This window comes from Prosopis cineraria, unplaced genomic scaffold (genome assembly GCF_029017545.1).
Source record: "Prosopis cineraria cultivar Desert tree isolate PC_DT_omini unplaced genomic scaffold, ASM2901754v1 PC12, whole genome shotgun sequence".
NCBI classification, from domain to species: domain Eukaryota; kingdom Viridiplantae; phylum Streptophyta; class Magnoliopsida; order Fabales; family Fabaceae; genus Prosopis; species Prosopis cineraria.
In genome coordinates, this window is record NW_026555343.1 from 33,405,694 (window position 1) to 33,419,865 (window position 14,172).

At 34.5% G+C, this 14,172-nt stretch overlaps 2 protein-coding genes across 2 annotated transcripts; one reads left to right on the forward strand and one right to left on the reverse strand.

Moving 5' to 3' along the window:
- The first annotated feature begins 4,070 nt into the window (after positions 1-4,070).
- LOC129287535 (formin-like protein 20) lies at positions 4,071-5,213 on the forward strand. The gene is made up of 2 exons (XM_054923730.1): positions 4,071-4,449; positions 4,906-5,213. Exons 1-2 carry the CDS (start codon positions 4,145-4,147, stop codon positions 4,985-4,987), a joined length of 387 nt encoding a protein of 128 aa, XP_054779705.1. The 5' UTR covers positions 4,071-4,144; the 3' UTR covers positions 4,988-5,213.
- Positions 5,214-5,767: 554 nt separating this feature from the next.
- LOC129289570 (mediator of RNA polymerase II transcription subunit 8-like) lies at positions 5,768-13,922 on the reverse strand. Its single transcript, XM_054926356.1, has 11 exons — positions 13,642-13,922; positions 13,227-13,351; positions 12,790-12,914; positions 12,532-12,715; positions 11,211-11,318; positions 11,058-11,122; positions 10,367-10,660; positions 8,995-9,201; positions 7,442-7,495; positions 6,872-6,932; positions 5,768-6,116 (listed from the first exon to the last, which is right to left on the reverse strand). The coding sequence occupies exons 1-11, from the start codon at positions 13,842-13,844 to the stop codon at positions 5,905-5,907; spliced, it is 1,638 nt and encodes a 545-aa protein (XP_054782331.1). The 5' UTR covers positions 13,845-13,922; the 3' UTR covers positions 5,768-5,904.
- Between the last annotated feature and the right edge of the window lie 250 nt (positions 13,923-14,172).

Genomic DNA, 14,172 nt, shown 5'->3' on the forward strand with positions numbered 1-14,172 from the left:
ATGGCAACGAAGCTTGAGGATGGTAATCATGAGCATGGTGACATAGAAGGAGCCCAATACTTCCAATCCAATGTACCTAAAGACCCATTATAACATATTGGAGGTCTAATGACAAGAGCGCGATCTAAAGCCATGAAGCAAGCCTTGTTCAGTCTTGTGCAAGAAGTTCAAGAGCTTGAAGAGCATTGGGACACTCCTCTCAAGCCCAAAGGAGAGCATCTATACGTGTATAATGTATTTAAGATCCAAACTCATGAAGAGTCAAGCCCAAGAGATGCAGACCTTAGCCCAATGCAAGGAAGACCACAAGTTGAGCCTCTTGCAAGCAAGGAGGCATGAAACCCTAGTAAAGAGGTTAAGGGTGGTGTGATTTTAAATACTTTATGATCCCTTGATTGTCTCCTAAATTATTTCCTATTTTAATGGTCCTTTGATTTGATTTTCTATTTTGAGTCTAGTCAAAGGTTAGAATTAATTATAGTATTAATTTCTAAATTTTGTAATCTCATAATTTTAGGATCACATCTCCTAAATTATGGGGCTGAATATTTTATCATTATTTTATATTATTTCTCCTTTTAGTATTAGGAAATTAGGGTTTTAATTTTAGGAAATATTTTTTCTATGAGCCTATATAAATTAGGCATGCTCCCTATTGTAAAAACACAGAAGTTGAATGAAATTATTCATTTTAGAGTTTATAACTCTTGTGAGCCTTAGTGCTTTGTGGTGGTATCCCGTGTGAGAAACCGACGTGATCAAGAGCGTGATCAACTCTTGTGGTGTCTTCGAAGGTTGAGGTTCCTAGAGGCAGGTGCTCTAGAGGATCTTCTCCTTGATCATTATCCTATTGTTTACTTCATACCTTTCTTTATTTCCGTCATAAATTTCGTCCCTTTCTTTTTGTTCTTGTGTTTTTGTTGTTTCAGGGTTCTGTCCCTAAACTAGCACGATTTTGCTTCCGCGTCCCTATCAAGTAGGACTAACCGATCCCAAGTATTGGTGAATCATTCATGCTAAACACGTGAAAGGTGGGATTACTCCATCCCAATCCCAGTCCTTATCTTCCAATATTGCGTACCAAATGAGCCCTAAGAGTTTCAAATAAATTATATAGAACCAATTATCTTTCTGTGAGTAAGGAAATTTTGTTCTTCTACACTTTATTTGGATGATAAGAATCAAGCCTTACACAAGAGGAAAATTTTAATCTCATATCACACAATAAGGATTTTTCAAGAACAAATCAAATTTCTTATATTTTCTTGTACTTGAAATTCTTCCACAGATTTGTCTAAGCACAAGAAAAATAATAAGTTGGAAATTTCTTCTTCAAGAAAAGTCATCAATGTTTGCTATTCATCAGTTGCTATAGATTCTACAAATGATTCTTATAGGTGGACTATCAAAATTCAAGAGAAGGAACCTTATCTTTTACGCAGCAGTGCTCTATCTTGGAGAAAACAGCTGCAATGGCTTCGTATTACAAAATCTTCCGTTTCTTTTTTGTGCCATTTTTTTGCGGTCTTGTTTTTGCAATATTTTGCAGTGGATGATAGATACTAGCAACCAATCTATTACAGGAGGATACCAATCTATTACAGGAGGATTGAGGTTGGGAGGTTTGAATATTATCTTGCATAATAGAAATTTCTTGCTTTCACAATCTCACCAGGAAGAGAGTGTTAGTGTACAAGACATTGGACATATGCTCTGTTCTTTTAGTTTAAGGTCAATTGAACAAATTAATTGACATTGTACTCATGGGCAGCGCTACATCGAAGCCAAAGGGGCAAATGCACCTCTTGGTTTTGGAAAAATTACAAGAAAGGTTCATGTATTTTAATATTTTGCACCCTTTGGTCTAAATATTTTGCACCTCTTTGTCTAAATTTAAAGATTTTGGATTCAATTTTTTTAGTTATTTTTAAATTATTAATTTAAAAAATGTTGCACCTCATAGCCTAGGGTCCTAGTGCCACTATTGATTGTACTCCTTTGTTTCCTTCTTCTTTCTTTTCTTTACCTTTACTAACTTATGAGTTGTAAGTTTTATTAGCTTTAATTTATCATTTGACCCTTTTATCAATAAAAAAGAAAGAAAGAAAGTGGGATGAAGTCTTGGGATCAAGTCAATGTCACTAACTACATGCTCTACCCATGTCATTCAAAATGTAACAGCAGATAAAGTACTCCTTCCAATTTCTATTATAGAATACTTTTTAGAAATATTTTTTTTATCTTTAATATAAAATACTTAATGGGACATTAATTACATTCTTTTTAATATCACCCTTATTTAAACTTATTAACTATGAGAGAGAATATAATATAAATTAAAAAAAATTCATTTAAATGGAGGTAAATTTAAAAGTGTATTATATTTTCAGACACTGTTAATAACTTAACAACTTCTTTTTAATTCGATAAGATAATTAGAAGTGCTTTCTAATAAAGATACAATAAAATAGCTCAAGTGAAAAAGTAGCTTCCTAAAATAATGGGAAGTGAGCATCATGGAGAAAGAAGAGATCATCCAAGCTTGTTTATAAATAAATGAACAAACTTTTATCAAGAAGGCACTAATACCACTCAACTCATCATCATCAACACACCCAACAATGATTTCCAGCAAATCAAGTCATGTACATGTTGTCATATCATAGCCTTGGCACTAAGGCTATATTTGACATATGTGAACTGATTTCAAGGAAATGGAAATGAGTTTTAAAAACAAGTTTAATATGTCAATAAAATACTAATATAATGCAAAAAGTATCAAACTGTATTATTTATAAGTTATAAAGAGCGTCACTTACCTCAAATTTTGCACAATATTTGAAAAACATGTCTCACATCTCCTAGGAAAAAAATAACATTGAAAAGTCCTAAAATTTAAAAAAAAATTTATAAAATATATATACATTCATTGGGAAAAAAGAATGGCATAGACTTCCACCATTTTTTTAATTACATAGATTTTTTGATTGCTTAATTACATTGAATTACATTTTTATATCAATTATCAGACATTGATAGACCTGCTACCATGCTCCCGTTGGATCATCGTACTGGAAGAAAGCGGCCATAAGAGTAAGTCAATATCAGACACAACACAAATTCAACAACCTCAATTACAACCCAGACATTAATGTTTTAAACATAACTCTCACTTTATAATCATAATTGAGATTTCTACTTATAATTGTTTAAATAGATATTTGAAAATTATTTTTCTTAATTTTTTCCTGAAATCTAACTATTATTTTAAGATCTAACTGCATTTCTTCCTGTTGCTTTTTTTTTTTTAATTCCCCTCAAGAGTACTGACAGATCTGCTTACTGTTCCCGTTCCATTGGATCATCGTCCTTGAAGAAAGCGACCATACGAGTGAGTCAATATGGTTTGGCTACCAACAAGTCAACGAGTCAATATCAGAACAGCGAGTCTCGCTTTTTGATTCACTGAACTCTCATACTCACCATTCAAACACCATAGAGAAAAACAAGACCCTTCTTAAACGAATCCATGGTGCTAGCTTGCTGGCTGCGAGATGAACATAGGTGGTTCTACAATGTTATAGGAAATTATGAGCTGAAAATCTAGCCAAAGAGCTGAAGATAAGTTGAAACCTGAGAACTCTTCATAATTAGGGTTAAGATAAATTCCACGACTCACATTCATAAATTACTTGCGAGATATTCTGATAACGATAATGGAATTTCAAGTTCAAGATTTGAACACGAACACATACCCCTTTAACCAAACCATCCTATTCCCTCAATTTCTCTGTCAAGTTATGAATTCGTCAAGCTGAGTTTCATCTGATATGAAGTTTAATGCTTCATAGAATCAATACCAAGAAGTTGGTTCAGAGGGTATTGTGATGAAGAGAATCAAAGGTTGAAGAAACTGAAAGGTATACCTCAAGTCAAAGTGACAAGAAAGGAATGAAGAGTAGCTGAGGGATGGAGGAAGAGAAGAGGCAAGACTGGTAGGTTATACCAAAAGCTCAAGATTTAAAAAAAAATAAAAAAGAGGGAAAATTTTGGCATAAGGGTGAGAAAATTTGAAGCAGAACAAGTTAATGGCTTATCTTTGTACGGGAAGGAGAAGGAAGGTGAGATTGAAAGAGAGAGTTCAATGCTATTGCTTAATACTAATACTATGAACCCTAACTATGACTCTCCAACATCATCACCTCCAACTCCATCCTCACCCCTTCCTGTTAGTTTCGGACCGGGCAACCGCCAGTACTCCATCTCGGCATCATCAACTCCTTCACCACCCTTCTCGCCGGCACCTTCCAGCCAGGCTTCTCTTGAGCAGGAGAAGATTCCCCTTCTGCAAGAAGATCCACCAACTACTGCTAATTTGCCTTCAGTCTTTTCATTGGACCTCCGGAAATCTCAAGAATTGGAACCTAAGAGTACATGCCTGCAAGAATTGTAAGCTCTTTCTCTTCTGTAATTAGTTTGCCATTATAGGTCACTTTTCATTAATCAGAAGTTAACAGAGACTGCCAAAAAAAAAAAAAATTGTTTTGGTTTGGCATCAGGAACTTCCCATGAACATTTTCTTTGGCATGAAGCATATACCAATTAGATTTTACAGAACAGATTAATGTTTCATCAGTTGCAGAGCGTGAATAATCAGACCAATTAGATTTTTTTTTTATTCCTTGTTTACAAGACAAGTGCCAGAAAACCCTTTAAATGCCATTTTGTTTTGAAGTTACTTGACTGGTAGGTTTAGTTTCTTTAATTCAAAAACCAGACATTCCTATTTAAAATATCAAAGCATACACCAACCAGTCAAACGCTGAGGATTCACAAAAACACACACACAGGCATATATTATCATATAGGACTCATTGGTTTTAAATTTTTGGAGTAATGAAACAGGTTAGAATGGTTTGTGCAAAGATGCTGCAGCTGTTGTATCAGATTCTTTGAATCCTCCAACCGCGACATCAATTCTCAATGATACAGAGCAGAAGACAAAACATGTTTTCATATTTTAGCCTTACTTTGACCAGAATGTTCTCTCAATCTTTTCTAATTTCAGATTCATTTCAAGATTCAGACTAACATTCGTTCAGTTGCTAACACAGCTTTCTCATTCCTGGACTCTTTTCGTTATCATTAACTAGTATGTATCTGAAAAGAAACTCACAAATCACAGAACAATATGCATGCAATACTTGAATCTATACGCGTTTTCATACACTTGCATCGACTGACTAGCTCATCAAATTCACAAAATATATATTAAGTTTACTTTCATCAAACGTGCATTCAAATGCATTATTATGAACTATCAAACACAAACAAATCCTAAAGGCGGACATCTTATGTAAGAATTTATCTACCTTTTTCATTTCAGTTTGCAGTGTGAAGCACTGCTCTTTAATATGCAGATATATGAATATCTGTACATTCTATGTGATATTCCTATTTTACCAACATTTTAAGGGTAAGGTATTTTCTAAATACTCCACCATAATTACTATCACCTATTTATTCCTCGAAAAGTATTAAATGCCAAACAACACTTTATTGGGGATGCTTCAGCAACGCCATGAATTTTTGTGACGTGGTAGAATTGATGATCTGGTAAATATTGACCTCGTTCTACAATGCAGTTTATAGTACTTCTTAAATCACAGTATCAAATTAAGAAAAGGAAGAGAAGGGACCCCCAAGAAAAAAAAAATCACAAATACCAGTCAGATTGAGTGACAACAAAATTCAATCAACAGAAATATTGAATCATAACTTTTCCCATAAAAATATAATATTTATAACTGAAACGGGCAGCCGTTTATATGTTCATAGCAACTGGTTTCTAGATTCTAATATATGTTAACAATATTTGTAAAGCATCTACATAATCACATTGCATCACTGTGGATTTTGCTGTCTCTGTTGAGAGAAATTAGGATGAGTCTGTGACGTGTTCGGAAGTGCCACCATACCAGGTTGTAGATTCTGAGTATTTGTTGCCATGTTACCAAATGCGCCTTGTGAACCATGATGCTGCTGCTGCTGCTGCTGGGCCTGCTGCTGCTGTAAGGGCATCATGCCACCCGGATTACCGCCTCCCATATTAAACACTGCAATGAGGTTCACCAGGAATAACTCAAACTCAGCATATACATTCACAGCATAGAATAAATGGCATTCTTGGTTGCATCACAAGCCACAATCTAAATGATGGCACATCCTCATTACAAGTAGTTGTGTTCATGTGGCCCACAATGAACAAAAAGAAAATTAATTGGCAGGATCTTATAGTTTTCCTCAATTTTGAATTAGGTTCTTGTAGTTTTTTTTTTTTTATTTGAATTGAGACCTTATAGTTCGATTTATTAGATATGCTAATCTTTAAAGGTTAAAATTATTCATGAATTGTTAAATTTTTTAAAATAAAAACACTTTTGAAGTTTATAGAAAATTCGATTTAATACTTTTGGCTGAAAAAGAAAAAAGAAAATTTAATTTAATACAACGTTCACCTTTTTATTAGGTTTTTAATGAAAATTCTATATCTATAAAAATTATTCAGAAGACATATCCTAATTATATAAATTTTGAATTATAAAAATTATGAAATTAATTAATTCTAAAGTTATACAAGCATTAAATAAAAATATAAAAGTTCTTAATTTCATAGTTTTTAAAAGAAAATTCAAGGATTTTAACCAAAGGAATTAACAAATCCAACAGATCATTTTATAAGACTCAATTCAAACAAAATAAACTACAAAAACCTAATTCAAAATTGAGAAAAATTATAAAGACCTGCTCATTAATTTTCCTATTACCGAATAGATATCAATTAAGGAAGTCAAAGGTATGCAGTTCGTACTTTGATCACTCAACATTTGGGAAGGATGACTCCGCTGAGGGTTGTTTCCAGATAATCCGAACTGGGGAGGCAACAAAGTATAGCAGGGGAGAATGTGATGATTTCATACGTCTTAACAAGAAGCAAGCCAAGACAAAGATACAGTACACACAGATAATGGACAAACAAAATAAGTGCATTAACAAAATTATAATTACCCAAAATAGGGTGACCCAAAGTGAGTGGCAAGAAAGACTAGCCTACCCATATAATGAGACAAATAATATTAAAAATGATTTATCATATGAATTTGACACTAAATGACAACATAACTTGCCAAAAAATTCACACAAACGAAATCAGGAAGCCCTTGAAATAATTTATTAGATTTGGCAATATGCTGATAACTTGAACCAACAGGAAATTAAACATTCTAAGAGTGAGTTAAACTAACATTGGCAAAAATAACGACTATAAATGATCAAATCAAGTAGTTTGCCAAAAACAAAAAAGAAATCACTCAAATATGTATTTCAATAAAATGAATGGGACATAATGAGAATACCGATAGGCAGAGAATGAGAGACAAACCTGCACCCGCGGTATAAGAGACTGTGAAGCCATTGCCCCAGAAATGTTTGGAATCTGCCAAATAAAGAAGCAAAAGTCATTGTAGAAGTGATCATTGAAGGTAAATAGAACATACAATTATGACAAACCATCACAAACGAGAAGAACAAGACCGCCATCAAAGGATGAAGTTGAACTTTTAACACAATCACATCAACTCAGCACAAATAAAGGAAGGTGAGAAAATAAGACAAGAAACTGCATCCCAAAAGAGAAGCAAAAAATGCAGAAGCTGATCTATTTCAAGAACTGCATCTACACAGATATGGGGGGGAAAATCGTTATCCATTCAGGTAAAGGATATTCTTCACCCCATAAATTTTGAATACATTTTTCATCTTTAGGTTCAGGATAACCAAACCTGGTAACTCCGATATATACTAAAATTAGAGTCCCCAACACTGTTAGACTGTACAGATTGGGTTTTGAGCTTCTTTATACTTTTTTCTTCTTCAACTTTGATGTTTTCCTTATCATTCAAAAAATTAAAAAATTGTCACTCCCTTGCGAATGCAAAGGGGAAATATTCTAGTTTTAAGTAGAAAGATCACTTGGTCCTTGCTGAAAAATCCATCAAATACCTCAGATTAAGTGTCGACCTAGCCAAATATGCACATTTGGTTTTACGTTAAAAACCACCAAAACTATGATTTTATGGTTTTGGTGGTTTCCAATGTAAAATCAAAGATGCTATATGACAGTGGAGGTCCGTACAGTACTATTTTACTAAAGAACGCAACACACTTTAACTGTTTTCCATAATTTGTGCACTAATGCCATGTTTGGTAGGTAGAAAAGTGTTTTTTAGAAAAGAAATAAGAAATGTACCTACCCAATTTCTTTTTAGGTACATTTCTCATTTCCTTTCTAGAAAATATTTTTCCGTTTACCAAACATGCAGCAAATATATGACTCAAGCTCCCATTAAGTCAAACTATGAAAATAGAAGGGATACAGTAAACTTCATTGTAAAATATACATCCTACAGAGCTGTCAGCAGATTTCATCAATTCTTTAACACATATATGGACATCTAAAAACTAAAATTAGAAAACTCACAATATTCATAAGTACACACCCTCTTAAAAAAAAAAAATGCTGCCAGCATGAAAGAAAAAACCAAAAAATATTTAAGAAAAGAAACTAATAATTAACAAACAGAATGGAGGGGAAAAGGTGATATTTGATCATTATTATAAAAGAGAAAACTAATAATTAACAAACGGAATGGAGGGGAAAAGGTGATACTTGATCATTATTATAAAAGAGAAAGTTAGGAGAAGAATATGACTAAATTATTGAGTTTACTAAATTGCTGCAGGTGATATGGATTTACAATCACTGTTCCTTTCTTCCTTATTGTAACTACGGACCTCCCTTCAGATAAGTCAATTCCTCAAGAGAACCAATAATCACAGCTATATACCAAATTAGTTGCTCTTTCCTGATATCAAACACAACTTTGTGATTGACAAAAGGAATTGCCATTAAATTTTGTTACATGACTATCATACCATTTGGGTATTGGGTGTTGCCTGAGCAGCACTGAATAATGCACTATTAGCAGGACCTGAGAACTGGCTCAAGCGATTCATCTGATTTCCTTGGTTGAGTTGGCTTTGACCAATGCCATGCTGAACATGAGCTGAAGACAGTTGCCTACCCTGAAATTGCTGGTGCCCAAGTGATTGAGAAAACTGCATCTGATGCTGTCCATGCATCTGAGAGGATCATAACTTGTTATCATTAAACAAGCATAAAAATAAGACTATTTTAACTGCCAGCTTGTAATATAGATGCATTTTATCATTGTCATGTAAACATTCATTTTTTTGCCTATGAAAAATAGATAGGCGTGCGTTTGTGTGTGCACTCAAGATATTTACAGGTGTCCTTCTGAAGCAACTCCATACTAAAGCTCTAACAATTCTAAGGAAGCAGAAATACACTAAGAAAAGGGGCACATGGTTATGTTAATATTTAACACAATGCTTGTATTACATTCCAACATTTATATCCAGCTTTTTTTCTTGTTCAGAACATTCCAAAACATTTTGAAACACACTGACATATTTCAAAACATGCCAAAACAACTCAAGAGCATATAGGGAATCTTAATAATTTGAATGCAAATGGAGATTGATATTAAATTTGCACTGGAAAATTTAGTTTAAAGCTAGCTGTTTTATACTTTTATATGTATTTTTCTATGAACACTTTACATTTGAAACCCTTAAAACTAAATTTTCTTTTATGTTGTTTACCTTTTCATTTGTTATTTATTTATTTATCTATCTGTGCATGAGCATGAGCGTGAGTATTACATACCAGCATCCAAAAATTTTAAAAAATATTATGTCTTGTGTATTGTATCATGATATGAGTACCCATGGGTACTTCTTCAAAAGTCACAAACTGATACAAGTTGGGAAATTTAAAAAATAAAAAATAAAAAAAAGTCCAACTACCAGGTCAATAGTCAATACATGGTAGAAGCATCAAAACTGAAATAGCCAAATATTGATACATTTCCTACTGATTTCATGTGCTTCTTCCACAATTTATACCAATAGAGGTGTACACATAATTCCGTAAATGCCCCTCTCTCTACCTCCCAAATTTCCCATAACCTAATCCTCTAATTACTCTTAACCTTTAATTCCTAGATACGAGTACCCATAGAGGTATTTCTCAGAAAGTGACAAACTGACATAAATATAGAAATAAAAAATCAAAACTACAGGGTAGAATCACAAAATGATGCATATCTGAATTGATCAAATCAAGAAGCAAATAAAATGTACTGCAACCCAATTTCTTAAACCTGCTGAAAGATTACCTGCCCTGTATAAAATAGAAAATCAATACATGACTTGCAAGCTTTACCTGCCCCATTCCTTGCATTGCAGATTGCCTAAACTGTTGCTGAGCAAGGAATTGCTGCTGTTGATGTTGAGGTAATGACATCTGTTTCTGCCGCTGTTGCTGCTGAGTCTGTGGTTGCTGCTGCTGCTGCTGAGGGGTTTGTTGCTGAGGAGATGGTGTGTTCATAATATTTGTAGAAGACCTAGGTGAATTGGCATATGGCATTGGTGATGCTGTTGTGTTGTCAAAAGAAGGGGTGCTAGTTGCAGCAGATGGAGAAGCGGCTGGTCTTCCCATAAGTTGTGCTCCTGGGCCCTACATTAACAACGTTAGGTGAGAGAATAAAATGATTATACCACAAGAATCAAATCAAAATATAATTCAAACAATCAAAATAAGGACACCAATTGCTTATTAAAAAAAAAGGACACTAATCCTCCTCCCATAGGTATAACAGATCAACAAGAAGATTGCATGAAAACTAAAAATCATAAGACCAAGAGGTATCAGACCTAACATGACACTAATTGAAGCAGAGAAATCACAAGCCATAACAATGGATTTACACTTTTGGAAAAAGCAACCAAAATCCATAGTAACAAGTCCTCCCATATTTAGAGTAAGGGGAAAGCAAAAGAGAAAAGAGAATAAATAAGCTATCATATATTCAGATGTCAGAAATGACACTTCAATGGCAATGTCAATTCCAAACCTGTAACAAGGAATTCTGGCCAACCATATTGTTTGATGAGAGCGGGGTATTCTTCATATACATACCTGAAAGTAACATGAACAAATGCCACATCTCAACAGGCTAAAATCCACAACATTTCAATATAGACAGGTAAGAGTTCTCATCTTTTACCGGATGCATCAGCCAAAGGTTGTGGAGCCTCTTGGACAGCAAGGACGTCTGCCAAATGCATTGGAAGTGCAGGAGTAATATGCCTCTGATCTCCAGATAAACGCAATCCTGCAGGTTTAATCCAAATTATCTTCGCACAAAGAATACATATTATAAGGGTGTTTGCAATTGTTATCTACTGAGTTTCACAGAATAAAGCATATTTTAATATATTTATGTAGTCAAGTCTATTTATTCAAGGCTAGACCCTACGTATACACTATATAGTGTAAATATAGCAAACTTGTCTTCATGAAAAAGAAAATTTGAATCTAAACCACTATTTTGACAAATGACCTGTCTGCCTGACACAACTAAGATTCTACAGCTCCAAATTTCATTTGTATGTTACCTTAGAAGATGTTGTATAAACTTCAGATACCCATTAATAATTTAAGTCCACAAAATTATCAACCAAATAAGGAATAAAATGAAGATGTTTCCAAAGTGAAGAATTATGCTTGAACACTTTTCATGCCATATCCATGACAATCACAACACCTCTTCCATACCGCAGTATGCTATTCAATTTCCCATCAAGTGCTAACATCTGTAATCTGATCTTAGTTTATTTCTTCTCATAACAAAACTATATATACTCTCTCCAAACAACAATATAGAGCATCTTCTAAAAGCCTTACTTTGTCCAAAATATAGAGAATTGGATAACTTTTATAATTGTTTTTCCAACTATATCCCTACTTCATTTATTATTCTTCTTGAAAAAAAAATGATGCATTGGAATTGAAAAGATGTAAGTTTTTTTTTTTTTAAAAAAAAAAAATTAAGGTTTCAACTAACATTTTTCATAAATTGTAAATTAGTTACCAATATCCTATATTTTGATTAGGAGGGAGTACCTTAATAGTATATGATTCTGAGCTATCCACCACAGATCATGGGCCTGGGCCTCAGCCCAATATTGTAACAGCCACAACACAATGGCAGGCACTAAAACCACAGAAACCACACAACTTCTTATCCCATACATGTACACTATCACATACTGGGGGTGCTTGTATTTTAATTCGACAAGTTTTTTATTTTATATATGAAAATATAATTTCCTCCAATCCTTTCATAGCCATTTCTTTCTCATTACTTCCTGCAGCATCATCTCAGATCTCTTGGCCTCCCATATCTTCCCCTACTGAAATTCCCTCAGCCTTCAGCAATGAAGCATGATATTGATTTCATGTTTAAAAAAAACGCAGACTAAAGGATAAAAGAAGAGCACACACCATATTCATCCATTTTGTATAAAGCAGCAGGTGAAAATTACCTTCACCAGCATTTACAGCAGCTCGAAGTAGATTTTCTTGTTCTTGAATTTTTGCAGCCTGTCCCTTGTCCAAAGTTGGGGCAATAGCAGGGCCTTGACGAGTTCCAAAACAATAGGCTTTACGAGTATCAGCCAAAACTTTTTCAGCACCTTCACAGGCTGCTGCTATCATATCAATTCTTGCCTGCAAAATAAGTATATTAGTGACCAAAACATAGCTGAAAATATAATGTGAAGAATCCACGAGCTCCAAATCACCTTCAATCTCTCAATTTGAGTTGTTACTGGCAGGTTTTGCATCCCCTGAAGCAATTGCTCTCTTTTGGAGTTGTCATCAATCTCCATTTCAGGCAGAAGTTTAGAGGAAAGCATAACAGGCAGTACTGAAGGAGGAAAAAAATCCCATATAAATTCTGAGATTTTAAAAATGTCAAGCACAACAGTCTATATTGAGGAGAAATTTCAAAGCAATTTATCAAACATGATCCTCATCACTTTCCCTCCCCCAAGCAGGAAACATGGGTCGAGAACTCCAAAATCTGTGCCTATGAGAATAGTCAAAACATAATTTCAACACTAGCCATATACAATAATGCAATCGACATTTGATCTCAAAAATAATGGAGATCTGCCTATCTCTTAATGAACAACACAAGTATAAAGGCATCAATAATTTCAAGGGAAAGACACCATACTTGTAGCATTTTCAGCTTTAACATTCTTCGGATGTACAACAAATGCCTTAGATACCTTCTTCATTTCATCAACGATATTGAAAAGCTCAAGGTTCACCATGGAATATTGCCCCAAAATATCTTGCCTGGAGAACAAAAGGTCACCAACATAGTAATAAGAAAGCAAACTTCTTCATAAAATATAGATGTCTGCAACTAAGAAAATCTTCAGAAAATCAACCAGCTACAATAGATATAACAATTTCCTCTCTCGCTGTTCCACTCCTCCAATTCAACAACAAATGGGAGAGCGAGTTATTCCAGGCCCAATACGCACAATTAATTTACAATACAAAATTATAATTTGCCAAAGCAAAACACAATGTTCGAACAAGAAAACAAGATCAAAAAAGAAAAAGGAGTGGAAAAAGAAGACCATTTGGGGTTCGTATTGGTGCGAGCGTAGGCATCGAAATCTTCAAGAATCCGAGAGATTGCTTTGAAGAGGCTGATGGCGCGGGTCTTAACTTGTTCCAGATTGAGCTGCTGCTGCACCGCCTGGTTTAGCCTCTCCGCTGCGGGCTGAGGCTGCTGTAGCTGTTGCGGCTGCTGAACTTGGTTCTGCATCATTCCTTCCATTGCTCCCCCTGTACTTTGCAGATCAATGTGAGATAGGACGAAGATTGGTCCTTTTGTATGCGTGTTCCCCCCTCCCCCACACCCCCCCCCCCAAAATATATATATATATATATATAAAGGGAGTGAACCCTCCAAAATCCCTGATTTCGACTTTTGGCCCCTCGTCCAGTCGTCCTGAAGACAAAATTACAACCTCAGCCCCACTATGTCTTCAATCTTTCATCTTTGACCCCAAAATGAAGATAATCTTGTCAAAAGCTTGGGTTCCTACATGCAAGTTCAGAAGTCACCAGTTTGATGGACGCCAATAGGACGAAGACGAAGTATC

What these genes read in the sequence shown, in the direction of transcription:
- LOC129287535 (XM_054923730.1), top strand. Translation starts at nt 4,145, where the DNA reads ATGCTATTGCTTAATACTAATACTATGAACCCTAACTATGACTCTCCA. An exon ending in AGTACATGCCTGCAAGAATT is followed by an intron (nt 4,450 to 4,905) that starts GTAAGCTCTTTC and finishes GTAATGAAACAG; the next exon opens with GTTAGAATGGTTTGTGCAAA.
- LOC129289570 (XM_054926356.1), bottom strand. Translation starts at nt 13,844, where the DNA reads ATGGAAGGAATGATGCAGAACCAAGTTCAGCAGCCGCAACAGCTACAG. An exon ending in CTCAAATTGAGAGATTGAAG is followed by an intron (nt 12,716 to 12,789) that starts GTGATTTGGAGC and finishes CTTATTTTGCAG; the next exon opens with GCAAGAATTGATATGATAGC. An exon ending in ACCTTTGGCTGATGCATCCG is followed by an intron (nt 11,123 to 11,210) that starts GTAAAAGATGAG and finishes TGTTACTTTCAG; the next exon opens with GTATGTATATGAAGAATACC.